Source organism: Raphanus sativus, chromosome 5, assembly GCF_000801105.2.
Source record: "Raphanus sativus cultivar WK10039 chromosome 5, ASM80110v3, whole genome shotgun sequence".
Lineage (NCBI taxonomy): Eukaryota > Viridiplantae > Streptophyta > Magnoliopsida > Brassicales > Brassicaceae > Raphanus > Raphanus sativus.
Window position 1 is genome coordinate 38,390,213 of NC_079515.1, and position 27,587 is coordinate 38,417,799.

The window sequence follows — 27,587 nt, forward strand, 5'->3', positions numbered from 1 at the left end:
TATCTACTTTAGATGTTTACTTTTGACTATTTTTTATATTTCAAATCAACTTAAAATAGCTTATATCTTGGATATTAACTCGAAAAATAGCTAACATATTGAAGTATATAAATATGATTTAAATAAAATCGAATATCCGAAACATTTCGTTCAGATAAGGTTTAGTTATGGTTCTCTAGATACCAAAATGGTAAATCCGTTTGGATATTATCTAGTTTCAGTTTAAATTTGGTAATACTTTTTTCGTTCAGATTTGTTCAATGAAGAGTTGATATTGTAATTTCCATGAATTGTTTGTCCAATAAAAATGTAATTTTTTGAATTTGACATTGATTTAATTGAGAAGTTAATGAAGTGTAATTAATATAGATTTAATTTTAGAAAACACATTAATATAAGTGGAAAAGACAAAGCATTAAAATAGAAAATATTATTTAATTGTTTATTTAATTCAATTTTAATTTTGGAAAACACATTAATTAAAATGGAAAAGACAGCATTAAAATATGAATATTATTTAATGTCAATGGTATAGAAGTGTAAATAACACTGAAAATTAAGGGGCATTCTATATGTGTACTTCTCTTTTAATAATATAGATTAATCTAAGGGTATAAATTCGAGGGAAAAGAAAACATTAGGGGTCGATTTTGATATTCTAGAAAAGATTAGAAAAAGGGAAAGAAGAAAAAAAAAGAAAAGGAAAATAATCTCTTTTGCAACAAGAAACAAAGAGATATTAATCTCTGCTGCTCTTTCAGATCTCTCTCAGATAAACCAAAAAAAAAGCTCTCAACTTTGATCGCTAAAATCTCGAACCCATCATGTCAAACCCAGCTGAATCTTCCGACTCGTAAGTACCCAGATCTCCGATTCGGATCTAAAGCTTAAAAAGCTTAATCCTTTTTTCTTCTTTTGGTGTTTGTTTTCAGGAAATCGAAGAAAGATTTCAGTACTGCTATTCTCGAGAGGAAGAAGTCTCCCAACAGACTTGTCGTCGATGAGGCCATCAACGATGATAACTCCGTCGTCTCTCTCCACCCTGCCACCATGGAGAAGCTCCAGCTCTTCCGTGGCGATACCATTCTCATCAAGGTTGGCTCTTTTTTTCTTTTTTACAATAAAATTAGGGTTTTGATCTGAATGTCTGTTTGGTCTTTGTGAAATCTTTTATTTATTTATTATTATTGTTACAGGGTAAGAAAAGGAAAGACACTATCTGCATTGCTCTTGCTGATGAATCATGCGAGGAGCCAAAGATTAGGATGAACAAAGTGGTCAGGTCTAACTTGAGGGTTAGACTTGGAGATGTTATCTCTGTTCACCAATGCCCTGATGTCAAGTATGGGAAGCGTGTCCACATCTTGCCTGTTGATGATACCGTTGAAGGAGTCACTGGCAACCTCTTTGATGCTTACCTCAAACGTAAGTTGTTTTTTTTGTTTCCTTTGAGATTATTGTTTTACAGGTATGGATTGATTTTGTTTTGTTTCAACAGCTTATTTCCTTGAGGCATACCGCCCGGTGAGGAAGGGCGATCTCTTCCTAGTCAGAGGAGGGATGAGGAGTGTGGAGTTCAAAGTTATAGAGACAGATCCTGCTGAGTACTGTGTTGTTGCTCCGGACACTGAGATTTTCTGTGAGGGTGAGCCAGTCAAGAGAGAGGATGAGGAAAGGCTAGATGAAGTAGGTTATGATGATGTTGGTGGTGTCAGGAAGCAGATGGCTCAGATCAGGGAGCTTGTTGAGCTTCCCTTGAGGCATCCGCAGCTGTTCAAGTCCATTGGTGTTAAGCCACCCAAGGGGATTCTGCTTTATGGACCACCTGGGTCCGGAAAGACTCTGATTGCTCGTGCTGTGGCTAACGAAACTGGTGCGTTTTTCTTCTGTATCAATGGACCTGAGATCATGTCCAAGTTGGCTGGTGAGAGTGAGAGCAACCTCAGGAAAGCGTTTGAGGAGGCTGAGAAGAACGCTCCTTCCATCATATTTATTGATGAGATTGACTCTATTGCACCCAAAAGAGAGAAGACGAATGGTGAGGTTGAGAGGAGGATTGTGTCTCAGCTCCTCACGCTTATGGATGGACTGAAGTCACGTGCTCATGTTATTGTCATGGGAGCAACCAATCGCCCCAACAGTATCGATCCGGCTTTGAGAAGGTTTGGAAGATTTGATAGGGAGATTGATATCGGTGTTCCTGATGAAATTGGACGTCTTGAAGTTCTCAGGATCCACACAAAGAACATGAAGCTCGCTGAAGATGTAAGTTTCGAGTTCTAGCTTTGCCTGTGTTTGTTGAGTGTTATGATTATCGAAGCTAATGGTTGTATGTTTCAGGTGGATCTAGAAAGGATCTCAAAGGACACACACGGTTATGTAGGTGCTGATCTTGCAGCTCTGTGCACAGAGGCTGCCCTGCAATGCATCAGGGAGAAGATGGATGTGATTGATTTGGAAGATGACTCCATTGATGCTGAGATCCTCAATTCCATGGCAGTGACTAATGAACACTTCCACACCGCTCTCGGGAACAGCAACCCATCTGCACTTCGTGAAACTGTGAGTATTGACATTTGCAGGACTTAGAACGAGATCAAAACCTGTAACTTTTTATTAATTTTCATTCCAAAATGTCGTCGCTTTGCAGGTTGTGGAGGTTCCTAATGTGTCTTGGGATGACATTGGAGGTCTTGAGAATGTCAAGAGAGAGCTCCAGGAGGTAAAACACTCTTTCCATACTTGCTTGGATCAGTCCTTTAATCTAATAATTGTAAGCTGATCACTGTAAGCTGTGTGGTTGTTTAAATGCAGACTGTTCAATACCCTGTGGAGCACCCAGAGAAGTTCGAGAAATTTGGTATGTCTCCATCAAAGGGAGTTCTATTCTACGGTCCTCCTGGTTGTGGCAAAACCCTTTTGGCCAAAGCTATAGCCAACGAGTGCCAAGCAAACTTCATCAGTGTCAAAGGTCCCGAGCTTCTCACTATGTGGTTTGGAGAGAGTGAAGCCAATGTCCGTGAAATCTTTGACAAGGCTCGTCAGTCTGCTCCATGTGTTCTCTTCTTTGACGAGCTCGACTCCATTGCGACTCAGAGAGGAGGTGGAGGCGGAGGCGATGCTGGCGGTGCAGCGGATAGAGTCCTGAACCAGCTTTTGACAGAGATGGATGGAATGAACGCCAAGAAAACCGTCTTCATCATTGGAGCGACCAACAGACCAGACATTATCGATTCTGCTCTTCTCCGTCCAGGAAGGCTCGACCAGCTCATTTACATTCCACTACCGGACGAGGATTCTCGCCTCAATATCTTCAAGGCCTGCTTGAGGAAATCTCCTGTTGCTAAAGATGTAGACATCAATGCTCTCGCTAAGTACACACAGGGATTCAGTGGTGCTGATATCACTGAGATTTGCCAGAGGGCTTGCAAGTACGCCATCAGAGAAAACATTGAGAAGGTATTAGGCTTGTTAATCTGTAATTGAAATTGTTAAAGAGTATCGAATCACTAAGTTGAAGCCCTTTGGTTTCTTTGTTGCAGGACATTGAAAAGGAGAAGAGGAGGAGCTTGAACCCAGAGGCGATGGAGGAAGATGGAGTGGATGAAGTATCAGAGATCAAAGCTGCACACTTTGAGGAGTCGATGAAGTATGCACGCAGGAGTGTGAGTGATGCAGACATCAGGAAGTACCAAGCCTTTGCTCAGACGTTGCAGCAGTCTAGAGGGTTTGGTTCTGAGTTCAGGTTCGAGACTAATACTGGTTCAGGTGCAACCACTGGAGTAGCTGATCCTTTTGCCACGTCTGCAGCTGCTGCTGCAGATGATGATGATCTCTACAACTAGTGATCAAACTTATCATCCATCCTCTTTTTTTTTAAGTTCGCTTCGCTATCGAATTCTCTACTTTTGGATGACTGAGGGAAAGTGATACTGATACTTTTCCTTTTTTTTTTTAAAGTTAATCAGAATCGTTTATGTTTGATACTCCAAATCTTGAGCAGAACATATACACAGATGATAAGGTGGAAGAGAGGGGAAAAATAGATTTAGACAGAAGATCACAAACACATTCTTAGTACTAAAGCCAATTTCGTACGTACAAAAACATAATCTCTGATGGTGATTACTTCACTCTACTATCCTCTGAGCAACCAGAATCAGAATCGATGAATCTCAAAACAAAAAGCAATTATAAGTTCATAAACTGAGAGCACAAAAAAAAGGTGAAAGAATAATACCATATGTTTATCCATCTAGGATGTGATCATATGATCTTCTCCTCCAACTCCATCTCGCTTTGCTGCTGCTTCGGCTAATCTCTTCCATGATAATAAGCGTTGTTCTTCCACTTCTTTGCATTTCGCTTGTTTCTCTTCATACTGTCTCTGGCATTCTTCAAAGAGCTCAGGATCCATCTCCATGAACATCTTCTTGATATTTGTAGTTAAACCATGCACTGCTTGGTTCCAGTGAGACTGGATGTTCTTCTCCAGTGCAGGGTATATAATTGGAAGGATCACGGTTCGGTTCTGCGCGATAAGACCCACTATGTGCTCGTTGTTCCACAAGAACAGTGCTCTCTCTGCAACCTGTATTGGAATTTAATTGAGATATGAATGTTAAGCAGCGTGAGATCAAACCTTCTTCAGTCCAAAACACAAGCAGATACCACATAGAGAAAGATGCTCATTAAAGCTAACTAATTCACCAGGCTTTAAGGTGATCATGTATAACTTTGATTACTAACCTGAAAGTGAGAGCTATTGAGGGAACGACCAATCTGCTGGAACAATGGAACCATGCAACGCTGGAACTCAACAGGCTGTGTTGCCTCGAGAACTTCTTCAAGTTCCCCAAGGAAGAGATTCTCCTTTGTACAGTTTGTCACAGGCCAATACTTCAACAACCCCCTGATAACTGTATCCGCTAGCTTATAATCCTTTTCCACAAACTGAACGATGCAATAAGATAACTGCTGATGATATATAGCTATTGGTTTAGGCTTATGCAATGGTATCAACACCCTGATTAGAAACAGCTTGTGCTCCTCCTTCATAGGCAACGCAAACCCGTTAATGATACTACCTAGAATCTCCAGGAGTTCACCGATCCCACTGTGTCTCTCTGTCTCATAAATAAACCTATAGAAAATGTTGTTGATCGCTTTCCTAATAAAGGGCCTGTGTACCATAAACTTCCCGTAGATTCTATGAAGAATGGTTTTCAAATAATCCCTCTCTCTCGGGTCTTCAGAGTCAAACAAGTCAAGCAGCTTCAACACAAAAGAGTGGTGGATATACCGTTTAGCCACTTTGGTATCAGTGTCAGTAGAAACAACGTATCTGAGCAACAACTCGTAGACTAGCTGTAAATGAGGCCAAGAAGGTTCCAAATAAGGCTCCTCTTCCTCAGGATCCGCAGGCTCTTGACCCGTATTCTCGTGAGATCCAGGAGGGAGACACCGGAATATATTGACAGAAACCATCTTAATCATCTCTTCCTGACAAGACTCCGAGATGATCTTGCTAGCTCCAGACTGTATAAAATCAACCAGCTCCAGCAGCGTCTGCCTCTTAATCTCCTTCTCTCTCGCGTTCTTGGCGGTGTCGGTGAAATCGAATAGGAAACAGCAGGTCTGAAGCTTCCTCAAGAACAGAGCTTGCCTCTCTGAAACGGGAACGTCTCTGAACAAAGGGAGTGGCTCTACTGAGGTCATAGGCGGAGGTGGTGGATGAGTAGCCGTCGTCACTGGAGACGTGACCAGTGCGCCACGAGAGGCGTGGCTAACGACCACATTGGAACCAGGACCATAAGTAGAAGGTGGTGGCTCATTGGCCTCGGATTTAGAGGGCTTTCGATGCCCGCCTTTCATGATCTTCTTAAACATGGCTAAGCAGCGTAAAGTAACAGACTTTATCCACCAAAAGAAACCCTAGCAGATTCACGAGCTCGAAAGGAACACACTTTATCCACCTAACTAAGAAACCCTAGCAGATTCACGAGCTCAAATTTGGATAAGCATGCAACAGAGGGGCGAATCGAAACCCAGAGTAGTCAAATCCAAAATCCTCAGATTGATTCCAAAATGACTCGCTTGGATCAGGCTCCCGATTTCACGGATAAAGAAAGCTAGAAAGAGTACCGGAGATCTGAGCTGAGCTGGGAGAAAGTCAGACCATTGATGTGGTTCTCTCGTAGTATACGCTGGTTGATCGGGCGGCTGTGATTTACCGGCGATCGAATCGGGAAGAAGAGAGAGAGAGAGAGAGAGAGGAGAGAGATGGTTAAAGAGGAGAGAGGAACTCAAATCAAATTAGATACAGTACTTTGAGTGCCGATAGATTTATTATTTTATTTTTTATATATTTGTTTGTTCCTTTGTTTTTTTTTTCGCGAAACAAAATTACCATAATTCTTTTTTTGTTGTTGGTTAATTTATTATTTATAGTAAACCTAATTAAAATTAGTTTTATAGTTTTTCGTTCGAAACAAAATTATATAATGACAAGTTTACAAGAAAATACTCATTCTATATCAGTTTATTTGATGCTAAAAAATTGTTTGCAAAATAAATAATGTTTTCATCATTCAATGTAAAAATTGAATGTATGTTTTAGATTTGTTATTAATTACTACATAATAATATTATATATTCAATTGATTGAATTCTTTTTTATACTATTTTAATACAATCAGATAAATTATATAAAATTATATATTTTTAATCTGTGTGCAAAATATGTTAAACAAAATTCAAGAAATGATTAGCAAAAACAAAAATAGTACAAAAGCAACCAAGCTTATAAGTATGATTTTATTTTACATGTAATTTTAAACAATTTTTTCATAAATTCTTCAAAACAAATTAGTTATATGCATAGTATTATTTTTGGTCAAGTCTGCAAATAATTTAAATACATGGGACTTATACGAGTCATATATATAAACGAGAAAACCTAAAATCTAATTACACGCCGGCGATTAGCGTTATTATTACAAGAAAGAGAGAGGTTGACTACAGACAATGGCGGTTCCGAGGGGAGACAATGGTTTGATGGAAGAAGAGGATGTTGACGCTGTTATCGAGGAAAACGGTGTTGACTACGAAAGCGATCCCGAGCTTTCCTCTAACCTCCGTGACTTAGCCGCCGCATCTCAGTCCGGCGACGTCGTCGCCTTGCGCACCGCCATTGGTACTTTTCTTGCCGACCCTTTTTGGTCAAAATTTTAGTTTCGGGTTCACCTTCAGTTAGAATTGCTTTGATTAGCTTGGCTTAGGATGTAAAGTCTCAACCTTTTAGTTGGAACCAGTCATCTTCTGAACACAGAGCTCTAAAAGAGTATAATTGAAGTTAACCAAGAATTTAAAACATAAACACACCATTAAATAAGATTCCTTTACTTAGATGTTTTGTCTCCTTCTTTCTTCTCTATTTTAATTTAGCAAAGAACTTCAGTTTCTGCTTTTGTTTTGTTTGATTTGATTTGATTTGATTTGATGCTTGAGACTGTGATGGACATGACAAAAGATCTGCATTCTCTTTTTGAGTTAGATAAGTTTATAAGTTACAAGACTCTGCTTATGAAGACAATATCCTTCTTATTCTTCTTTTGTAGACAAGTTGAATGGGAGAGTTGATGAGCCCCTTGAGGATAACGACTCTGCACTTCACCTGGCGTGTCTCTACGGTCACCTCCCTTGCGTTCAGGTTACTTTTTGCTGATCGCTGCTTTTGATCATATCTACCCAACTACTACTCATTAATGGCCTATTGAGTGTTTAATGCAGCTTCTCCTGGAAAGAGGTGCTAATATGGAGGTCAAAGATGAAGATGAAGCCATTCCTCTACATGATGCTTGTGCTGGAGGTAAAACTTGATCATGGACCCGTTTGGGTATTTATTTCTCACGGCGTGGTCATATTATATATAGCTTATTTTTGTTGAACTTGGGGGCTAGCAGGGTACTTAGAGATAGTAGAGCTTCTTTTTAGCCGAGCTAGTGGTCCTGAATGTGTGAAGAGGATGATTGAAACTATCGATGTAGAAGGCGACACTGTAAGTATTCTCCTTCTAATCACTCATTCATTCTCTCTCTGTCTCTATAAACTCATTACAAAGTGTGTTTCTTGTTCACACAGCCTCTACATCATGCAGCGAGAGGTGAGCACGTCAACGTAATTAGTTTTTTGCTGAGTTCAGGTGCTTCACCAACAGTCAAAAACTCATATGGGAAGGTAAAGATTTGAAAACATTATTGCATCTTTGGCTGTCAAAGTCTTTGATTTAGTATTTTAGTGACAGCAAGGTTGTGATTATGCAGACTCCAGGTGAGTTAGCTGATGTAAACACTGATGCTAGGAGGATCCTCGAAGCTGCCACTGGCGGCGACTCAACTTAGCTCCTAGTGTTTCTGCAAAATTCTTGAGCCAGTTTTTGCGTGTCAGTGAAGTCAGGGGACATTTTTCAAAATGTTCTCGGTTATCTTTGACTGTTCTTATACAAAGGATTATAACCTAAGAGTTTTACAATGTTGTGTCGGTTTCGAATATCAAATTTGTTATCAGATTTAATAGATTTGAATGGCTTCTCGTTAAGTCTTTTATATAAAGGTGAATAAAGATGCTAGTAAAGCCTCATCGTCTTCTGCAACTGAGAAATCAGCTTGTTGCAGTTATGATTAGATGAACTGGCCTCTAATCTCTTGTCGTCTTTTAACTACTCCGTATCGTTTCAGAGAATCTCATTGATATTGTCATTTAGAATGTTTAAGCCTCTCAATATCGTTTTAGAGAAATTGATATTATAATTTAGAACGAGTGGAAGAGGGTAGTTAGTGTCGTAGTGTGGTGATATTTACAGCTAACTTTATAGTGGGACCTTTACTGAAATTAAGGTTGAATGTAAGAACTCAGACCAACAAATATTTGAACTGACTGTTGTTGGGCCCAATTTATAGTGGGACCCTCCAAAAATAGGCGTATGCCACTTAGCGTGTAGAACACACGGTATTCTTTAGTAAAAGGCGAAAGAATAGTTCGCTTTGTGCTCACCACATGGCTGCGTGATTGAAACGAGTGGGAGAGACCGTTTATTTATAGTACAACGTCTGCTGCTAACTGCTCTCAGTTCTCCGATGTGGGACTTTCAATACGAAAGGCCAACATGGCGTTGCTGCTTATTTAAAACTATTCATGGGCTTTCTATGGGTCTGTAATAAGCTTGGGGTTTAAACAGATATTGGTGTCTTATCCTTTTTTTTTCTTTTTAAGTCCAGTGAAAAAACCATAACATATTATTATCTCCACAAGATTTAATGAACCTGAACCAAAAACATATTTTTTGTCGGAAAACAAAAATTTAATCCTATAATAATCAGTTCGTTGATATTGTTTCACCTAAACTCAATAATTTTGAAATGAAGTTAATAAAATAGTGTCTATATATAGTTTTAATTTTATACAATAGCATATATAATTTGTATACTTATTTTTCCAAGTATTTTTATTTTTCTCAGTATTCACTTAAGTTTTAAGTTTCTGGAAGAGTCAAAGAAAATATAGAATAAATTAATTATTTATAATTTTGTTATAAACTAAAAATGGAATATTTGTATCTCAAACGATAATCCTTCTCTAAAACTAATGTGTGTGTGTGTAAACCAACGCGTGTTGGCCTAGTGGTAAAGGAACTCCGGCTGGAGTGCCCGCCCTGGGTTCGATCCGCGTTAGCCACGAGAGAATTTACATGGGCTTCTCTCGCCTCCCAGACCACTTCGCGTAACCAGGGGCCCTTAAGTGGAGGCTTAAAAATTCCTGTAATGGCATGGGCATAAGCCCGGTGGGCTAGTCGATCACGCTTAGTGGTAGGATACTGGGTTATCAAAAAAAAAAAAAAAAAACTAATGTGTACATTCTTGCTGGGGTAGGTTACACATACAATAAAGAAGTAAATTGATTTGTGTGGATGTCAGCATATGAATTAGAATATATATTTGTGAAAAAGGCAATTTCGGTAAATGGCATATTCCATGGGATGATCCAAAATTCCAAGCATATTCAGGTAAGACTCCCCTCGTTTCCATCACCATCTGCTTCCACTTCCACTTAATGATTTGTTTAGATTACTTTCACACTCTCTTTACACCATTAATATACTTATCTTTTTGGCCTTCTACAAATTTTTTGCAAAATCCTTAAAATAAGTTCACTCAGAGCCTAGGAGTCTTTAGCCTAAACTTGTACATTCGATAAATTTCATGTTATTATGTATTTTGTAATTCAGTATGTAATATAATATCTTATTAATTCAAAATATGTACGTGTGTATGATACCAGAGCATAACATTTTGCATGAATATATGGTACAAACGGGAATATCCTTTATAAAGATCATTAACAAACATGAAATATATTGGTTTATTGTTACAAAAAGTTCTTTAAAAACGAAAAAGAAATGAGAAAAAGTGGAAAGAACACTATAGCTTATGTAAGATGTTTTTTTTCAGTGTATCTTTTAAAAATGTCTTCATGACCATAGACAAACAGAGAAAAAAAAACACAAATGAAAAGAAAAAATAAAAGCTATATAACCCCCTAGCAAGCATCCATTGTTGAAACCTTCTCTTAATCTGGCACAACACCACAAATCAAAAGAGAATGGCCATCCCCTAAGGTGAAGAAGAGAAAAACCTCATGTTTATGTATAGGGGATGGCCTAGATATATATAAAAAGAAGATTACTGTTAATGTCTAGCTAAGCGGTTTTGTGTTCCTGTAATGGAAGTGTTTTATGATATTGGAGCAGTGAAGATTGCAGAAGGCTGATGATGAAGAGGCAGCTGGTTTAGACAGCGAGTTTTCTTGATCTCCCTCTAGAAATTGGGCAACTTCTATCCTTTGGCAAGCTTCGGTTCCCCTCGGAATCAGCAGATTATGAATTTACTTTGTATACTCTCTCTCTCTATATATGTTTTGTTTAATTTATCTTCATTATGTTTGTGCTGTATCCACTCCCATAGTATGTTCTTAGTGTGAGGAATAAAAGAATATTCGGCTTTGAGATATGAAATTAGGTTAGATGTATTAGCTAAAAATGATTGTAGCTCTTATAAAACAGTAGTACTTGAAATCAAGGAAATACTATGTGACATAAACTATTATTCAGTTAGAGAAACTTTAATTAGCTCCTTATTCAGAAAACAATACTGAATTAAAGCGAAATCCAATATTTGAAATTTGGATCGAACATCTTTAATAACAAGAAACAAATTACAAACTAAAAGGCCAAGCCAATAACAAAAGAGGATTACATAACAATGATATACATATATATATATCTACTATGATTGAAATTTATTATTTGTAATATATAATTAGTATAATTGTACATTTACAGGAATCAACAAAATTAAGGAAGAAAAGACATGTCACGTTACATATTTGAGAAGTATATATGGCAAAAGACCAGTAAATTCAAATGACCTTAATCAGAAGGCAAAGCCATTCAAGTACTCTAGTAGTTATTTTCATATTTAGGAGTCTCACACATGGGAGTGGTATAGAAAAATGGTCCGACCACAAACTTCACCAGATCCTTAAAAACCACGAATGGCTGAACTAGCTTCACTCCGGTTTGACCATTACCAAAATCGGTTGGAATACCACATGACTTGTCAGGAGAGGACACAAGCCGGACATTACAAAGTTGAGGCTTAAGATTCTTACCGCCGTAGAGAACTTTGTCAACGATAAGATCAAACTGGCCTCTCTCATCGGTCTTGTCGCTGCCATAGTACACTATTTCCCTCTCGTCCATACAAGTGATTGATACCACAGCCCCTGAAAGATACAAAGTGGAACTATTGTGGTTAACTAAATTCGGTTTTTGGGTAATTTCAGACTGGGTTATGAGTTAACCAGTTAATCAAAGTCATATGTTCCAGTTAGAGAGGTAGTGTGGTAAAGAGTAGGGCCTCATATTTTTTCTTCCAAATCGAATCGGCCAAACCGAATCGAACCAATTTTTTTGGTTCTCGGTTAATTTTGGTTAGTGGTTCAATTCGACTACTTAGGTTTTAAAGTTTTTTTTGTTTTTGGTTTGGTTTGGCAATTGATTACTTTTCTGTTTATAAAAAAGGAACAAATATAACCAAACGAATCAAAAACCTAAATTGAAATAACCAAACTTCTTTGATTTTTAACAAAATTAAACTAAAATTTAAGAAATCAAAATATAAATTCTGGTTATGTTTGGTAGAATTTTCAAAAACCAAACCTACTGAGTACGGGGATCGAAATTTATTTTCCGTTGATTCAGTAAGAGTTAAGTCGAACCAAACTAACCAAACCGAATAAACTGTACTAACCGAGTCCGCAATCCATGTAAGAATATGGTGGGCAGCAGTTAAATAGCGGTAAAAAAAACTGATATGTTTAGAAGCAGTAAATAGATAATGGTGAAGATGGGATACCTTTGATGGGTTCAGAGCCGTTGATCCATTTGTCGTAGTTAAGAGTGCAGTCTTGGCACATCACCTTCCCGGCGACGTGAATCACATCTCCGTCGTTATACGCTGCGGTCATAGCTATCGGCTCACAAAATTTACCAGACACAATATCTCTATGAGCAGAACCAGTGTCATGATTCTCTGCGCCATGAGGACCTCTCTAGACTCTTTTTGGGTTCGATGTTTCTGATATTATGCTTTGTAGATGTAAGAATGACTTGGTATGTATAATATTTGTATCATATTTTTGTTATATGTGTGGAAGGGCACTACCTCTAGACGTGCCATCCATTTAGTATTTAATGTCTCAGTCATTTTTCTGATTAAAACCTTATATCGTAGATCAAAAAATGTTTAAAATATGATATATATTAAACTAAGTTGTAAAACAAGAAACTGTTGACATTGGGTTTTAATTGACATGTATTTTAAACAAGAGGTAGATCCTAGACATGCTTAGATATTGTATGGTCAAACAAGAGTGTTAATACTCTTGAAGAAACATATATATTACTAAACATGTCAAGAAACTAAGACCCTATTTCTATTAACCCTTGATCCAATAAGCAACTCTCCAACACTGGACAACACCTCAAGACTACCAACTGAAGGTTGTGCCCGTGCAACTCTAGCAATGGCCTTGTTCTCTTCCTCAACTCCTCCTTCAAGAAACGCTCCCACCACTTTTCCATCTTTAACCCAATAAGTCCCGAACTTAGCTTTTGATGAGTTTGGATCGTTGTCTCCGAATAGCACAGATTGTCCAACGTTGTCTCCATAAAATTGCCACGAGAGATCAAAGACTCGTGTGTATAAGAAAGAGAGATAGTCATACTCTAGGATCGATCTCCCTTCCTCTGCCGCCTTGATTGCCTATAATAAACCAGAAATAATATGAATCATATCAAAAGTATTGGTCCAGGCCTAGTTCATACGAATGGTACCTTAACGGCATGTTCAGCGGATTTGCAAGCATGGTTAAAGTGTTCTACACGTCTCATATCACCATAAAGTTTCATAGGGAATGTTGCGACATCTCCAATGGCATATACATTGGATGCGCTTGTTTTGAAGAGCCCATCAGTCTACAATATCAAAAGGAAGATCAATGAGTTTATTGGTGATCTCAAAAGATGGCAATCTTGAGAAAATGATGCATGAATGAACCACGGAACCTTTATTCCACCATTCTCCTCCTCTATCTGACCTTTGAAAAGCGATATCATCGGTCTACCACCAATGTCCACGATCACCATGTCAGCTTCTAGGGTTCTTCCATCATCTAGTTTCACTTCTGTCACCTCTCCCTTTGAGTTGGTACTGAACCCAGTGGCTTTAGTACTCTTGATGATCTTTATTCCCTTGTTAGCATAGTAACCCTCGTAGAAAGAAGCGATCTCTGCGGTGAAAAGCCAATGCACTGCAACAATAAAACAAAGGAAAACAGAGGAGTTAGTTCTCTGTACTAATAATACCTATAAGAGATGAAATATTTGCTTGGAGGTCAACCTTCTGCGCTTGGAACCAATTCAATACCTACAAATTAAGGAGAAATCAGGACCACAAGTGTTTTGAGTGAAATCATAGTGTTATGATTACTATTGACTGCTTAACATGAGAATTGAGAAGGAAGATCTTAAGAAGCGAGCTTCAAGTTAAAAGTAAAACCTGAGAGGAACTGAAAACTAACTATTGACAGAGATGTTGTATAGGCAGAAAGGCTTACTCTCTGAGTCAATATCTAGAACTCCAAATATTTTGTTACTCTGCCAACACCAAAACAATAGTTCTTAGGCCACAATTTTTAACACACACCACATAAACTCGGACTCTCTTCATATGTCTCATGCACCTAAAATTTTGAACTAATAATTAACAAAAAGAAAGTAAACTATTTGAAATAAAGACTTGTAGTTTCATCTGGAGGAATTTGAGAAATAAAGAATCACATAAGATACACAAAATGAAAAACATACTGCTTAGAGCAATGTTTTTGTTCTCATATGTATACCGAGTTTCTCCTGCTAAAAACGCTCCGAGCACTTTCCTCATTTAACCCAAATACCAATACGTTCCAAACTCTCTATGATGAGAATGTGAGATGAGTAACATGTCGGCCATGTTGGCAAATCCGCTGAACATGTCGACCATTATAACTCATGGATCATTTGATTGTAGATTGATGACTTTTTCAGTCACAAGCGTCTCGATGTATACGCCATTTGGGATGGTAGCAACATTTCTCATTTAACTCTATGGTGATATGAGTCGCGTTGAACATGTTGAGTATAATACATCAAACTATTATCTTACATCTCCTTTTTATGTCTTTCCGGGAAATTACTGTTAATTGGGCGAAACTTTTCATTTGTTTTAAGGCAATAAAATACTTTGGGCCGAAAGCCATGATATAAATATTGTTAAGAATAGTGTGGTTTAGTTTGGTTAGGTAGTAATTTACGGTTAAAGACGCGACAAATGATGATTTGTTTGTAACGAGCTGTCTCCGGGTCAGCCGTTATGCATCCTTCATATATCGGATGAAAGATCCAACGGTCATAAACAGAAAGTTTGAAGATTAACGGTTACAATTCGGATTCTCCTCACTTTTTCCTTTTCTATTCTCCATTTATTTATTTCTTAAATCCTTTCTATACATCTTTATCGGTAGCTGGTGGCAGTTAAGTAATTTCACCTAATAAATATGCTCTCTCTTGTTATACGTTGTCAATATTATAATATTATAAAAAGTTCCCGTTATACCACTGTATTTTTCCCTTTTAATTAATCTTTTATTAAATCTTTATATATAAAGAAGACTCCTACTCTCTCCTAAAGGCCTCCACGTCAGATCCAGCGTGGAAATTGGGATGCTCCCACGTCGACACGTAAGATACGCTGCGTTTCATTAAAATTAGGGGTTCGTCTATTTGGGCTTCGGACATGACACGAGGCCCATCTCTTATTCTCTCTGCTGAGACCTAAACGCCTAACTCATTTTTGTTCTTCGTTTCATTTCCCGAGCGCAGCGACGGTAGACATTCGTAATGGTGGTGTGCACTAGATCGTCTTTAATCCCCAGCGCACCACGTGAGTTAATCGTTCTGTTCCCGATTTAGTTAGCTTATGTTCTGTCTTCGTGTTCTATCATATTTTTCCCGTTTTTCTTTGATCGGAACCAAATCGTTTTGTTTAGTTTATGTTATTTGTTCCATTTTACTTCTTACTATGAGTTACAGCGAGATTGTTATTTATTATTATTATTATTTTTTTTTTGTTACATGTGTTTCAGAGATGATGTTATGATCGGAACCAATCGTTTTGTTTGGTTTATGTTTTGTCTTAGTGTTAGATATACAACGGTGTTCCGTTTTACTTTTGACTGTGAGTTACAACTGATTGTTTTTTCCTTTTCTTTTTGTGTGTTTCAGTCGACCGTGATGCAAGTAACGATCAGTCCCGGCTGTCTTCCACAGTTCCGTGACAGTCTCCGTGCCGGAGCAATGTTTTCCGTGGCTGGATTTGAGGTCTCTAGGTGCGCGCAGAATTTCCGGCTCACCGATTCGGAAGTAATCTGATTACTGAGTGAAAGTTTTGGGTTAACAAAATCATAGAATCCAGCGGTTCGAGTTTGTGTGGGTGGTGAATGTAAAAGTTAAAGCTGTAACAGAAACGATGCTTCATCTCACGCTGGAGCTCATTGGGGTTGGGAAGAAGAAGCTTTATGAAGCAAAAGTGTGGGTGAAGCCAAGGTTGAACTTCAAGGAGTTCAAGCATGCCGGTGATGATGCCCATGCCATTACTCCCTCCTATCTTGGCTGCAAATAAGGTATGACCACAAACGGTACATATATGTATGCATGACATAAATTAATCTCAAGAAAAACTTTGATCCTGAAAATTTTGTTTTTGTGGACCGATGAGCATGAATCTTGATGAAGTATTAGAGCTTGGTGAAAAATCGCCAGGGCTGAAAATTTTGTTTCTGTGGACCGATGAAGCATGAATCTTGAATTGGTTTTGTTGGTTTCCTCGGGGCTGTGTTTGATCCAATGGAAGTATTAGAATCGGTTCATGTGCAAGCTATCTATGGAATGACCCGAGAAAGCAAAATCATGGAGCATAAGGATCAGATTTGATGTGGGGAGGAAATGAGCTTATGGCTCAAGAACCCTGTTCTTCTTCTCACCAACATATACATATTCATACAAATCTTGGCATCTGTTTCATGTCTGATCTTGGAAGTCATTGGTGAGATTCAACACGTTGGAAACAGGGTTACTTGGATAGACCATCATCACTCGAGTGTTTGTTATCAGCGACGACGAACAACATAAACATATCGACGGAAGATGACGAGGGAATCTCTGTGCTTTTCTCAGATTGTCTGACTCTTTGGAGCTTTGGTGGAGTCTTATGTGCAGCCTGCAGAGTCTGAGAACAGAGAGATGACGACATAGACAACAACAAAGCCCAAGTCTTTGAAGAGAAACAGAGACATGACGTCACTTCCGTATTGTTCACCACCATCATGATGATTCTGAGAAATAGTTTCAAGCTCATATACTATGAAAATCAATCGAAGTCTAAGAAACCACGAACATAGAAAGAAGAGTTGGTTCTTCAAACATCAGTTTCCCAGCATTCACTGTCTTTGTTTGATAACCAGATGCAGTTGCACGTATGAAATAGATGATAAAAAGAGCGGCTGCATTTACACTGGTGAATTTTGGATTGGAGACTGTTGAGAAACCTAAGAGGAAGAACATGAAGATATCGACAAATCTTCTAAATATAACATCGATGCTGAGGAGGGAGAGAATAAGTGAGAATATTAGGAGTTAACCGACATTGGTTCCAGGTGGGCAAAGATGGACACTGCTTCAATGCTTGATGAACCTGCTTATTTTCCCAAGTTCCTTAGAGCGCAAGTAAATTCTCTATAAAAAAAAGAGAACTATACTTGAATCCACTGTACTTTAATATGTGATCATGGTTTTACTAGATGAGACTTCCGATATCGACAACGAGGATGGGGTTACTAATATTGTATACAAAGAAATATTTAAGGACGTCGGCGCAACACAGGTCAGAACTACAACTTGGCTTTATAGTTTTGTATTTACACGAATGTGATTGCAACTACAAACGTTCATGTATTGCATTTGAAAATGTGGTCGATCCATATCTCCCAGTGAGCACAGGCACGGCGAAAGCATTGAGCAGAGCAGGTTTTTATCGTCATGATGTACCCGTCTGATTTTTGTTTTTAGTTTCCCGATTACTCCCCGGAGGTGTTGTGATTGATCAAGATTACTTTTTTGATGTTTGCAAAATAATTGAACTAAGTTAATATTTTTCTTGCATTTAACATGGGTTTATTAAGACTATAACGACGTCTATAGAAAGTCAAGGCTCAATTATCCAAAATTAATATTTTATAGCTTCACTTGGTCGGGTGTGAGCCAAGGTTCAATTGTGCATAATTTGTTTAACTTTTTGATCTGCAATACATGTTATTCTCTTTTCCCGGTTGACCAGCAAGATAATAATATAGCATCCACATATTTGGAAAAACAACTGGACTCTCGGCTTTGTTCCTTTTGTAGAAATTCATAATAGCAGTCAGTTACTTAAATAACAATTTAATTCAATTGTATTGCACATTTCAGTTTTATGAACCAGTGATCTTCTATAGAAATCAAATATGGTACTGATAATTGCTACAGAAATCACTTTTTCTATTCCGACAACACAACCACCTAGAAACCGTTCTAAAGTTTGTTCAACTCTAACACCCCGCCCGAAGGGCGGGCCGCCCCTAGTATGTTCATATATCACAACACTATTTCTGGGATCAAAAAAGAAAGCTCAGACAGCATCCATTTTCTCTACCACAGAAGAACCTAGAACCAGAGAGAGAGAGAGAGAGAGAGAGAGACAGAACAAGAGAGAGCCAGAGATCGAGGCTTAAGTTTATAGAAGGGGTAAATATGAAGGCAGTAGAGACGTCGCAGCCTGCGGTGCAAAGCCGACAGTTAGGAACTCAGCTGTCGGGAAGCATGAGTTTCAGCAGCCAAATGTCGAAGGAAGACGAAGAGATGTCGAGGAATGCTCTGTCGGCTTTCAGGGCGAAAGAAGAGGAGATCGAGAAGAAGAAGATGGAGATTAGGGAAAGGGTTCAAGCTCAGCTTGGTCGCGTCGAAGAAGAGACTAAGCGTCTCGCTTTCATCCGTGAGGTACAATATATAATTATCATCATTAATCTTTTTTTCTTTATTCTTTTGAGAATTGTACTTGAAATTTTGGTTTTCAAGATCTGACAAATTGTATAAAAAGGATTATACTTTTGTGTTGGGTTTTGTCTGATTTGGGGGATTAGATAAGTTTTTTTTTTTGGATAAAGGTCTTTCCTTTTTATGTTACTTTGATGAGTAAGAAGCTCAATTGGTTGAATTGAATATCAGGAACTTGAGGGTTTAGCTGACCCGATGAGGAAAGAAGTTGCTTTGGTCAGGAAGAAGGTTGACTCTGTCAACAAAGAGTTAAAGCCATTGGGTCTTACTGTTCAGAAAAAGGTATGGTGGCTTCAAATACGTATATAATCTTCAAATGTATTAACTTCGTTTTCAAAAATATTTATTATAAGATGCTAATCTTGTGTCTTAACGCAACTTGTAGGAACGAGAGTACAAAGAAGCTCTTGAGGCATTCAACGAAAAGAACAGAGAGAAGGTGCAGCTAATCACCAAGCTAATGGAGGTTAGTCTCTTCTAACCAATTGTAAAAAAAATATTATTTGTTGTCGATTATAGTAAAACGCAGGTTGTGTTAGAATGCTTGGTTGTGTTAGATATGCTTGTTTTTTCACATATCTTATCTGCAAACTGAACATATTCATCAAACCAATCGCTCTCTGATATTTGATTCGTATATATTCACTCTGATTTGTACTATTGACTAACTGGTCTTTGAAACGACGAATGATTTGCAGTTGGTGGGAGAAAGCGAAAAGATGAGAATGAAGAAGCTAGAAGAGCTAAGCAAGAGCATAGATTCTTCTATACAACACTGACTTTTGAGCCCAAGACAGAAGAAAGAAACTTCTCCAGAGATCATTTCTCTGAGTCTTTTAACTCCACGTTTAGGTTTTGTGATGGTGAATGTAATTTATACTTTATAATCGTCGTGTGTTATATTTCTACCATTGTTATTATTGTCTTTTTATTAGGCTTTCCTGGAGATTTTGTGATGTTTTTTATTAGGAAGTAACTCCAAAAAAATACTCATCGAGACAGGCTTGTAACTAAACACTACTCTCTTTCTTCTGTTTATCCTTTTCTATGTTTTTAGCCTTTCTAATCGATTTACACTTCTTTATCTCTGAAACTGATGTTCGTTCATACATTCTTGCAGCTGTACTTAGGTAAAAATGTAAACTAGTTTAGGTAACTAAAATGTGCTTAAGAAGACATCATGCAAAAGCGGCGTGTTGCTAGTGACAAGTTGAAAGTTTAATATTCTAGTATGTGTTGGGCTTCTATGTTGTAATATACCCACTGATCGAGTATGTATTTGGCCCAAAGTGACTATCAATAAAATAATCTAAAACAAAAATATAAGTGCAGGTTTGCCCTAGAGGTTATGGTAATTATGGTTTCTGGAACTAGAAGATTAATAATCACCATTGAACTGAAATGAAGTCACGTCGTTACGATATTTATATTGCTGACACCTCACAAGTGGCCGACAACAACTAATAATTATGTCATTGACTGCGAGTAGAAGAAACCAAGTGAGACATTTCAATGCAGTAATGTTATTATTTCTTTACACAAATAACGTTCCACCACGTCAACAATACATTAAAACATCACAAACTAAACAATTAAAAACCACACCCCAAAGTTTCCCTTTCTTCTCACATTTGCCCCAACACTTTCTTCCATATGTCCTTGCAACTCAAGTAGAACTCATCAAGCGAGGATCAACCAACCTCCACCCTAGCCACACCTTCCGGAGCTTCCTTCGCCACCTCAACCTCACCTTTCACGACCTCCACCGCCACGTCACCACCACCTCCCCCGATCTTCTCCTCGTCGTAATTAGGATCACCTTCGTCCATCGCCGGCGGATCTGGCTGCATCTCGTAATCCTCCATCCGACCAGACCCCTCCCACGTGTACTTCCCGCCGTGACCGGACTTCGGCGGCGGACGTTTGATCTGAGTCCCGTCGGAAGGGTGTCTCTCCATCCGTTGGACGCCTTTCTCCATCAGCTTCTTCTCAACTTGCTTGATCGTGTCGGGGTTTCGAGTCTTCAGCTCGAATTTATCCACAGCTTTCCGGCCTTCCTCGTCCCGGTGCTCGGCTCGCAGCACCACCGTGTTTTTGGTCTCGTCAACGGATACGGTCTTCATCGCTACTTCTTATACTTCTCTCTGCCCTTGAGGAGAAGAGTGTTTATATAAAGAGTGAGGTTGACTGAGGATAAGAATGGGAGGGGACAAATATCTAATGAAGAGTTAAGGTTCACTTCACCTTCTTTGTCTTTGTCCTACATTACAAGACACGTCTCAATTTTTTTAATTCTTATTTTCTAAGCTTCGGTTTTATCCTCTAACATAATCTAGTAATTATCCGTTCGGACCGGTGAACACTATTAAAACAGGACCACCTTTGTCTATTTTATTTCTTGACTTTAAGAACATTATGATGAAATTGATGGTTTAGTTTTTTTTTCTTTTAAACTAACAATTATAAATTTGGTTTTCTGATTATTAAAGTATTGATAGTGTAGACATTTTTCTCTATTTTTCCATTTTCTATTTTCTACGGTACTCATAAAACTCCGGCAACTTTTTTTTTTGGAAAGATAATACTCTGGCAACTTGTTTATGTCATCTTCATCTATCCCCCATAAACAAAGATATAAATAAGTGAAATTGCAGCCAATTCACAGTAGATTGTCCAAAAAAAAAACAGTAGATAAAGTTACAGCGCGGAAGAAGCGTTAAGTGAGTGAAGGCACATACTAAGTTCAGAGAGGTTACGAACTTTTCTTCCAATCAGTTTGAACTTTTAAAGTATGTACAGAAAATAAATTCTTACAAATATAACCAAATTTCTTCTTTTTATCATGGAATAAAAAATTAAAAACTCACTACCAGAACTAGGCTTGGGCACAAAAACCGGAACCGATCCGAAAAATCAGGGTATCGGGTTTATTCGGTTCTTCAAAAATAACCGTTTGGGTCCTAAACTGTTGTATCCGAAAAACCGGTATCCAATCCGACCCGAACCGAAAATCGAATGGGTATCCGAAGATATCCGAAATAAAATATATATTTCAAAATATTATTTATAATTATATGTATAATTATTTTAATTTTAATTATAAATTTAATATATTAGTTATTTTCAATAATTTTGTGTATTTTCGGATAAAATATTGTAGTTTGGATAGAAGTACTCAAACAAAACTGTGTCAAATGAGTATATTTGGTAAATCTGAGTAGTTTGGATACAAAATACCCGGACAGAATCTGATAATATGGTTATTTTGGGTACTATTATCCAAACTCGTTACAGATACATTGGTTATTCGGTTATTTTCAGGTTATTTTAAATCATAACCGAACCCACCCGAACCCGGAAAGACCCGACTTGAACCCGATCCGAAATTTTATAATACCGAATGGATTTTAGTTTTCAAACTCGAAAAAACCGATACCCGAAAGAACCGATCCGTACCCGAATGGGTACCCGAACGCCCAAGCCTAACCAGAACGTTTATAATTTTATCGCTGAGAGATTTAATCAGAAGCACCCGTGGCCTAATGGATAAGGCGTTTGACTTCTAATCAAACGATTGTGGGTTCGAGTCCCACCGGGTGTGCTTATATTTTTGGTCTACTTTTTATGGATCCTAATCATTATGTTTTCTTCATAACGATCTTAAAACAATTCTGAAAACCTTTGCCTAGAGGATAAAGCGTTTGTTACTTTTTCATGTTGATGCGAGATAGATACATTTCCTCTGACTTTACTACTTTAATCAATCAAATACGTTTTGCCTTTACATATTAAAAAATGACACCGCTGATTATGTCGAAAATGTGAGAATCCTAAACATCCCAGAGAACTGTAACTAACACTAATCAGCTCACCCAGTTGCAGAACTCGGGTCAAACCGTTTACCCAACAACTGTAACTCAGCCAACTCAATCTCCCTCCGCCTGAGAATCAAAACCATCCTCTCCGTCTCAAGCATCCGTCTCTGATTCTCCAGCTTAGCCTTCTCCATCTCACTCTCTTTCTTGCTCCTATAACTCATCCACTTCACTCTCTTCTTCTCCATCTCCACCGCCTCCCACTCGCACCCAACCTTCCTCTCCTCAAGCTCCAACGCCTTCCTCCTCATCCACTCCTTCTTCTCCCACGCGCTCTTCCCCTGATCATCCATCACACGCGCCGTCTCCTCACTCATACACTTCACGGCTACAGATACTCCTTCCACTCTCCTCCGCTTCTTGCTCGTCTCCTCCTCCTCCGAATCCTCCGCCTCCGTGTCAGACTCTGCCTCCGCCACGTGATGATGACTCGGAGCCAGACTCGGTTGTTCGAGATGGCTACCGCAGCTGTTGTGGTAAGCGCACATCTCCTTGAAGAAGAGATGTTTGGAGCTGATCAGCTTCTTGACCTCCTCTTTCAACTTGGGAGTGAGATGATGATCCATCGTATCGAGCAAGCCTTGATTCTCCACGACACGACACGCTGTCCCTTTCCCGAGGATGTCGTTGACTCTCTTGTACCTCTTGTTCAAGTCGTTGAACTTGTCCTCGCACTGCTGCGGCGAAACGGAGAAGCCTTTCTCCACCATGGCTCTCGACACCGACTTCCACTTCCCTTTCTTCTGCAACATCCCTCCTCCTCCGCCGGTCTTTTTCTTTGCCTCGGCCTGATCGTTTACTGCACCACCTTCGTCGCCGATATAGAAGACCGCCATGATCAGGAGCCGAACCATCGTGTCAGTCCATTTCATACGATGCCACTGAGAGACTCTCCTCTTCCCGTCGGTTCCAGAGCTGTCTTCTAAGTGACACCCGGACCCGGAACCAGACCCGCGGTCTTCGTCGTCTCCGCCGCTTAACGGTGAGAGTTGTATGGCTTTGGAGGTGTGAGGGTACGAGGGCTTTGACGGTTGTTGATGTGGATGCTGATCGCTGGAGTTGGAGTAAGGATGTGGATGCTGGAACTGCACCGGAGGGTTTGGTGGGTTCTGCGGCATTTCTAAGGTTAGCATTCTCGGATCAAACGCAGAGAAGCCGTTGGGTTTCATATTATTCAAACCTTAAAAGTTGTGAGTTGGTTTCTATATCAGAGTCAAAGAGGTGAGTAAAATATAGTACAAAACAGAGTAACAGAGTAGCTGGTTTTGGGCCGTCAGAGGGATGTCTGAAAACTACCCATGGTTTTGTGGTTTTGGTTTTTGTTTTTTTTTTAATCTTATTTTGTTTCCTTTTTGGGAATTGTTATTAATAATTTTCCATATTCAAGTCAAACCAAAACCACGGGGCTGGTTTTGGGAATACAGTGGAGCTGCTTTTTCTGGCCACCGTTTGTACAATAAATCCAATAATTTTCATAAGATTCTTTTTTTTTTTTTTTTTTTTTATTTAATAACTTATTTTATTAAAATGAAACTGCAAAACAAAAAGACCCAAACCACAAACGGTCTTGGGCAAAGTCCGAAAATAGAAACACTTCTAAAACTGCACACGGATCTAAACAAAGAATTTTCATATCTGAATCCTTCACAAACCAAAGAAAGTTAGTCATACCGCCAATACAGAATCCTGTCCTGTGATGAGCCTTTGCCTACGAGCCAACGGATCAAGTCTGAGTTTAATGGTTTGTTGAATCTCTGCAATAAGAGTGCTTGTAGACTTCTTTTCAACCGAGTGAATTCTCCTATTCCTCTCTTTCCAGATCAAGTACAGCACCGCTTGAAACACAAGCCTAACAACCAGAGTTAAATTCTTGTCTTTCGCTGGGTTCACTAGCCATCTTAGAACAGCTTCAAAATCGTGGGGAGGAGCCAAGTTCATCTTAGACATAAAATAGTTCCACACTCGGGAGCTAAAGGAGCAGTTAAAAAACAGATGTTGCCTACTCTCTATAGACCCCGAACACAGAACACAGCTCGATGGCACTTGCAGTCCCCAACTTATGAGTCTATCTCTAGTAACCATCCTGTTACGAGCAGCAATCCAGGAAATAAAGGCATGCTTAGGAATTCTCCCATTAAACCAAATTGCCTTATGCCAGAAAACCTCAACTGGAGATGGGTGTAGGACTCTCCAAGTCTCACTTGTTGAGAATACTCCAGTACCTTGTCCAGGCTGTGGGAACCACCAATATTTATCATCCTCTTCAGCATCAATGATCTCCTGCGCATCAGGAAGACACTCTTTTAGGAGAGTGATCGTTGGACTTCTGCTCCTACTGCGATCCAACCACCATCCCTCACTCGTAAGTGCATCAGCAACAACTGCGTTGATGCTCAACCCTGACACCATAGGACCATTCTCCCCCACCAACTCAATCAATGGTCCTAAAGATGTCCAATTATCAAACCAAAAACTAGCTGTAGTACCTGCTCTCACTTCACAAACAACCATTGGTCTTGACAAGTAGATTCTTTTTCTTAATTGAACTCTTAGTTTAGAAAATGCAAATGACAAGTATAGACCTCTTTATCCAACCGTGATTTTTAAATAGAATGCACTATTACAATTTACAACACCAACAATAATAAGGTAGAGATATAGTTTAATTTTTTTTATTATCTATTAATAATATTTCTATCATACATATCTGCATACAAATATGAATCTTCTTTGTTGCCCTACAAATATAAATCTCTATTAACAAAAAAAAAACGAATTATTTAAAGTAAAAGTATTCTGAATATTTTACCACAATATTTTAACGTTTGCATTTAAGTATTTATCTAACAAAATTAGCTTGATGGTAATTTCTAGTTAACATATTGTAATATATTTATACACTTTATATATACTAGAACCAATCTCCGCGCTACGCGCGGATAAGTGTTGTTTAAGTGCCGATTATGATAGTTGATATTTCTTGTTTGGAATGATTGTAATATTATTATAATGTTCGACCAAAATAATTTTAGAATATTTGGCAAAAAAAAATTGACGATAGTTTTTTGGTAACCTTTTGTTATGGTTTATTGACGAAGTTATATTTGAATGGAGCTTAATGTTCAACGCTTAATTACTATAAGTAAGTTTATTTTAAGGGTTATTTGTAAAATAACCAAAAAAAATTAAAATTAGTTTTTAAGAGAGAGATAGGAAGAGATAAGGGGAGAGAGAATGATATTTTGTTAGTTTATGAATTTTGGTTTTTTAGTTAGTGGGTACAATTTCTCTTTATTTTATTCCTCTTTCTAAAATTTCCGATTATGTCAATTGTGTTATTGGAATAAAATTGTGTCGCTAGTATTAAAGCGAGTAATAATTTGCATTTAATTATTAAGGAATATGGTTAGAATTCATTGTACACTTAAGATAAGTGTTTTTTTTAATAATTATATGTTTTTGGATTGTGAATTGTTACCACGATGATCTGGTATTTTAAATTTTAATTTGGACAAATAAATTATGTATACAAAAATAAATATACAAATGAATACATAGAATTAATAATAATTTTAAAAACCCCAAAAAACTTGCAAGTGTGAAAGGTTTGTGAGGATGGATTTTAAAACTCATATTTTCTCAATTTGCCAGTTCAACTCAAATTTTAACAATATAGTAATGTTAAGTGAAGAGTTAATCTTCATCTGATTGTGTGTTTACGTTGTCTGATCATAAAATTTGATTCTTTCGGTTTTGATGACTGAGATTATGCTTAATCATCACTCATGCATTTAACAAACTTGGTGATTTTCTATGTGCATTCAATAAATAATAAATTGATATATATATATGAGCTAATGTGTAAGAACTTATACTATGTTAGTGACAAATATATTTTTGATATATTCTGGATAAAATTTGCTAGTGATTTAATATTGAATTAACTTTATTGTGACAAATATATTTTTAAATATTTCGCAAAAAAAAATTAAAATTAGTAAGTTTATTTTAAGGGTTATTTGTAAAATAACCAAAAAAAATTAAAATTAGTTTTTAAGAGAGAGATAGGAAGAGATAAGGGGAGAGAGAATGATATTTTTGTTAGTTTATGAATTTTGGTTTTTTAGTTAGTGGGTGCAATTTCTCTTTATTTTATTTCTCTTTCTAAAATTTCCGATTATGTCAATTGTGTTGTTGGAATAAAATTGTGTCGCTAGTATTAAAGCGAGTAATAATTTGCATTTAATTATTAAGGAATATGGTTAGAATTCATTGTACACTTAAGATGAGTGTTTTTTTAATAATTATATGTTTTTGGATTGTGAATTGTTACCACGATGATCTGGTATTTTAAATTTTAATTTGGACAAATAAATTATGTATACAAAAATAAATATACAAATGAAAACATAGAATTAATAATAATTTTAAAAACCTTAAAAAACTTGCAAGTGTGAAAGGTTTGTACGGATGGATTTTAAAACTCATATTTTCTCAATTTGCCAGTTCATCTCAAATTTTAACAATATAGTAATGTTAAGTGAAGAGTTAATCTTCATCTGATTGTGTGTTTACGTTGTCTGATCATAAAATTTGATTCTTTCAGTTTTGATGACTGAGATTATGCTTAATTATCACTCGTGCATTTAACAAACTTGGTGATTTTCTATGTGCATTCAATAAATAATAAATTAATATATATATATATATATGAGCTAATGTGTAAGAACTTATACTATGTTAGTGACAAATATATTTTTGATATATTCTGGATAAAATTTGCTAGTGATTTAATATTGAATTAACTTTATTGTGTCAAATATATTTTTGAATATTTCGCAATTTAATAGTTTTTATTTAGATTGTTTTCATATTTAGTTTCTAAATATTATTTTAAATATCTATTT

General features: G+C 37.6%; 9 protein-coding genes, 2 non-coding genes and 2 pseudogenes across 11 annotated transcripts; 6 read left to right on the forward strand and 7 right to left on the reverse strand.

The window, feature by feature from the left end:
• The first annotated feature begins 692 nt into the window (after window positions 1-692).
• LOC108861347 (cell division control protein 48 homolog A) lies at window positions 693-3,986 on the forward strand. Its single transcript, XM_018635187.2, has 8 exons — window positions 693-853; window positions 933-1,095; window positions 1,197-1,425; window positions 1,499-2,265; window positions 2,341-2,562; window positions 2,651-2,722; window positions 2,815-3,459; window positions 3,543-3,986. Exons 1-8 carry the CDS (start codon window positions 825-827, stop codon window positions 3,843-3,845), a joined length of 2,430 nt encoding a protein of 809 aa, XP_018490689.1. The 5' UTR covers window positions 693-824; the 3' UTR covers window positions 3,846-3,986.
• Window positions 3,987-4,047: 61 nt separating this feature from the next.
• Window positions 4,048-6,326, reverse strand: LOC108861348 (serine/threonine protein phosphatase 2A 57 kDa regulatory subunit B' beta isoform). Its single transcript, XM_018635188.2, has 2 exons — window positions 4,750-6,326; window positions 4,048-4,591 (listed from the first exon to the last, which is right to left on the reverse strand). Exons 1-2 carry the CDS (start codon window positions 5,887-5,889, stop codon window positions 4,256-4,258), a joined length of 1,476 nt encoding a protein of 491 aa, XP_018490690.1. The 5' UTR covers window positions 5,890-6,326; the 3' UTR covers window positions 4,048-4,255.
• A 628-nt stretch (window positions 6,327-6,954) lies between these two features.
• LOC108859263 (uncharacterized) lies at window positions 6,955-8,574 on the forward strand. The gene is made up of 6 exons (XM_018633149.2): window positions 6,955-7,195; window positions 7,620-7,711; window positions 7,792-7,870; window positions 7,965-8,059; window positions 8,143-8,238; window positions 8,325-8,574. The coding sequence occupies exons 1-6, from the start codon at window positions 7,027-7,029 to the stop codon at window positions 8,400-8,402; spliced, it is 609 nt and encodes a 202-aa protein (XP_018488651.1). The 5' UTR covers window positions 6,955-7,026; the 3' UTR covers window positions 8,403-8,574.
• A 371-nt stretch (window positions 8,575-8,945) lies between these two features.
• On the reverse strand, window positions 8,946-9,063 carry LOC130495405 (U5 spliceosomal RNA). The gene has a single exon (XR_008934675.1). It is a non-coding gene; the product is annotated as a U5 spliceosomal RNA (small nuclear RNA).
• Window positions 9,064-11,460: 2,397 nt separating this feature from the next.
• On the reverse strand, window positions 11,461-12,659 carry LOC108863018 (proline-rich protein 3-like; annotated as a pseudogene).
• Window positions 12,660-12,950: 291 nt separating this feature from the next.
• LOC130495016 (monodehydroascorbate reductase 2-like) lies at window positions 12,951-14,561 on the reverse strand. Its single transcript, XM_056985906.1, has 4 exons — window positions 14,486-14,561; window positions 13,685-13,929; window positions 13,454-13,594; window positions 12,951-13,382 (listed from the first exon to the last, which is right to left on the reverse strand). The coding sequence occupies exons 1-4, from the start codon at window positions 14,559-14,561 to the stop codon at window positions 13,032-13,034; spliced, it is 813 nt and encodes a 270-aa protein (XP_056841886.1). The 3' UTR covers window positions 12,951-13,031.
• Window positions 14,562-15,556: 995 nt separating this feature from the next.
• LOC130495017 (cysteine proteinase inhibitor 6-like) lies at window positions 15,557-16,337 on the forward strand. Its single transcript, XM_056985907.1, has 3 exons — window positions 15,557-15,610; window positions 15,941-16,044; window positions 16,124-16,337. Exons 1-3 carry the CDS (start codon window positions 15,557-15,559, stop codon window positions 16,335-16,337), a joined length of 372 nt encoding a protein of 123 aa, XP_056841887.1.
• On the forward strand, window positions 16,173-17,747 carry LOC130512556 (transcription factor bHLH87-like; annotated as a pseudogene).
• Window positions 17,748-18,363: 616 nt separating this feature from the next.
• LOC108834111 (uncharacterized) lies at window positions 18,364-19,875 on the forward strand. The gene is made up of 4 exons (XM_018607473.2): window positions 18,364-18,748; window positions 18,977-19,087; window positions 19,191-19,271; window positions 19,504-19,875. Exons 1-4 carry the CDS (start codon window positions 18,503-18,505, stop codon window positions 19,582-19,584), a joined length of 519 nt encoding a protein of 172 aa, XP_018462975.1. The 5' UTR covers window positions 18,364-18,502; the 3' UTR covers window positions 19,585-19,875.
• A 430-nt stretch (window positions 19,876-20,305) lies between these two features.
• On the reverse strand, window positions 20,306-20,981 carry LOC108860832 (uncharacterized). The gene has a single exon (XM_018634683.2). The coding sequence runs from the start codon at window positions 20,926-20,928 to the stop codon at window positions 20,497-20,499; it is 432 nt and encodes a 143-aa protein (XP_018490185.2). The 5' UTR covers window positions 20,929-20,981; the 3' UTR covers window positions 20,306-20,496.
• Window positions 20,982-22,333: 1,352 nt separating this feature from the next.
• Window positions 22,334-22,406, forward strand: TRNAR-UCU (transfer RNA arginine (anticodon UCU)). The gene has a single exon. It is a non-coding gene; the product is annotated as a tRNA-Arg (tRNA).
• Window positions 22,407-22,491: 85 nt separating this feature from the next.
• On the reverse strand, window positions 22,492-24,016 carry LOC108834112 (trihelix transcription factor GT-3a-like). The gene has a single exon (XM_018607474.2). It carries the CDS (start codon window positions 23,847-23,849, stop codon window positions 22,674-22,676), a length of 1,176 nt encoding a protein of 391 aa, XP_018462976.1. The 5' UTR covers window positions 23,850-24,016; the 3' UTR covers window positions 22,492-22,673.
• Window positions 24,017-24,345: 329 nt separating this feature from the next.
• LOC108834110 (uncharacterized) lies at window positions 24,346-25,191 on the reverse strand. The gene has a single exon (XM_018607472.2). The coding sequence runs from the start codon at window positions 25,189-25,191 to the stop codon at window positions 24,346-24,348; it is 846 nt and encodes a 281-aa protein (XP_018462974.2).
• Between the last annotated feature and the right edge of the window lie 2,396 nt (window positions 25,192-27,587).

Excerpts from the sequence above, each read along its gene's own strand:
- LOC108861347 (XM_018635187.2), top strand. The coding sequence starts at position 825 with ATGTCAAACCCAGCTGAATCTTCCGACTC. Across the intron at positions 2,266-2,340 it reads ACATGAAGCTCGCTGAAGAT|GTGGATCTAGAAAGGATCTC; the intron begins GTAAGTTTCGAG and ends TGTATGTTTCAG. Across the intron at positions 2,563-2,650 it reads CATCTGCACTTCGTGAAACT|GTTGTGGAGGTTCCTAATGT; the intron begins GTGAGTATTGAC and ends GTCGCTTTGCAG.
- LOC108861348 (XM_018635188.2), bottom strand. The coding sequence starts at position 5,889 with ATGTTTAAGAAGATCATGAAAGGCGGGCATCGAAAGCCCTCTAAATCC. Across the intron at positions 4,592-4,749 it reads TCAATAGCTCTCACTTTCAG|GTTGCAGAGAGAGCACTGTT; the intron begins GTTAGTAATCAA and ends ATTCCAATACAG.
- LOC108859263 (XM_018633149.2), top strand. The coding sequence starts at position 7,027 with ATGGCGGTTCCGAGGGGAGACAATGGTTTGATGGAAGAAGAGGATGTT. Across the intron at positions 7,871-7,964 it reads ACATGATGCTTGTGCTGGAG|GGTACTTAGAGATAGTAGAG; the intron begins GTAAAACTTGAT and ends GGGGGCTAGCAG. Across the intron at positions 8,239-8,324 it reads TCAAAAACTCATATGGGAAG|ACTCCAGGTGAGTTAGCTGA; the intron begins GTAAAGATTTGA and ends GTGATTATGCAG.
- LOC130495016 (XM_056985906.1), bottom strand. The coding sequence starts at position 14,561 with ATGAGGAAAGTGCTCGGAGCGTTTTTAGCAGGAGAAACTCGGTATACA. Across the intron at positions 13,930-14,485 it reads CAAAAACATTGCTCTAAGCA|TGCATTGGCTTTTCACCGCA; the intron begins GTATGTTTTTCA and ends TTATTGTTGCAG. Across the intron at positions 13,383-13,453 it reads CCGCTGAACATGCCGTTAAG|GCAATCAAGGCGGCAGAGGA; the intron begins GTACCATTCGTA and ends GGTTTATTATAG.
- LOC130495017 (XM_056985907.1), top strand. The coding sequence starts at position 15,557 with ATGGTGGTGTGCACTAGATCGTCTTTAATCCCCAGCGCACCACGTGAG. Across the intron at positions 15,611-15,940 it reads GCGCACCACGTGAGTTAATC|TCGACCGTGATGCAAGTAAC; the intron begins GTTCTGTTCCCG and ends TGTGTGTTTCAG. Across the intron at positions 16,045-16,123 it reads GCTGGATTTGAGGTCTCTAG|AATCCAGCGGTTCGAGTTTG; the intron begins GTGCGCGCAGAA and ends ACAAAATCATAG.
- LOC108834111 (XM_018607473.2), top strand. The coding sequence starts at position 18,503 with ATGAAGGCAGTAGAGACGTCGCAGCCTGCGGTGCAAAGCCGACAGTTA. Across the intron at positions 18,749-18,976 it reads GTCTCGCTTTCATCCGTGAG|GAACTTGAGGGTTTAGCTGA; the intron begins GTACAATATATA and ends ATTGAATATCAG. Across the intron at positions 19,272-19,503 it reads TAATCACCAAGCTAATGGAG|TTGGTGGGAGAAAGCGAAAA; the intron begins GTTAGTCTCTTC and ends AATGATTTGCAG.
- LOC108860832 (XM_018634683.2), bottom strand. The coding sequence starts at position 20,928 with ATGAAGACCGTATCCGTTGACGAGACCAAAAACACGGTGGTGCTGCGA.
- LOC108834112 (XM_018607474.2), bottom strand. The coding sequence starts at position 23,849 with ATGAAACCCAACGGCTTCTCTGCGTTTGATCCGAGAATGCTAACCTTA.
- LOC108834110 (XM_018607472.2), bottom strand. The coding sequence starts at position 25,191 with ATGGTTGTTTGTGAAGTGAGAGCAGGTACTACAGCTAGTTTTTGGTTT.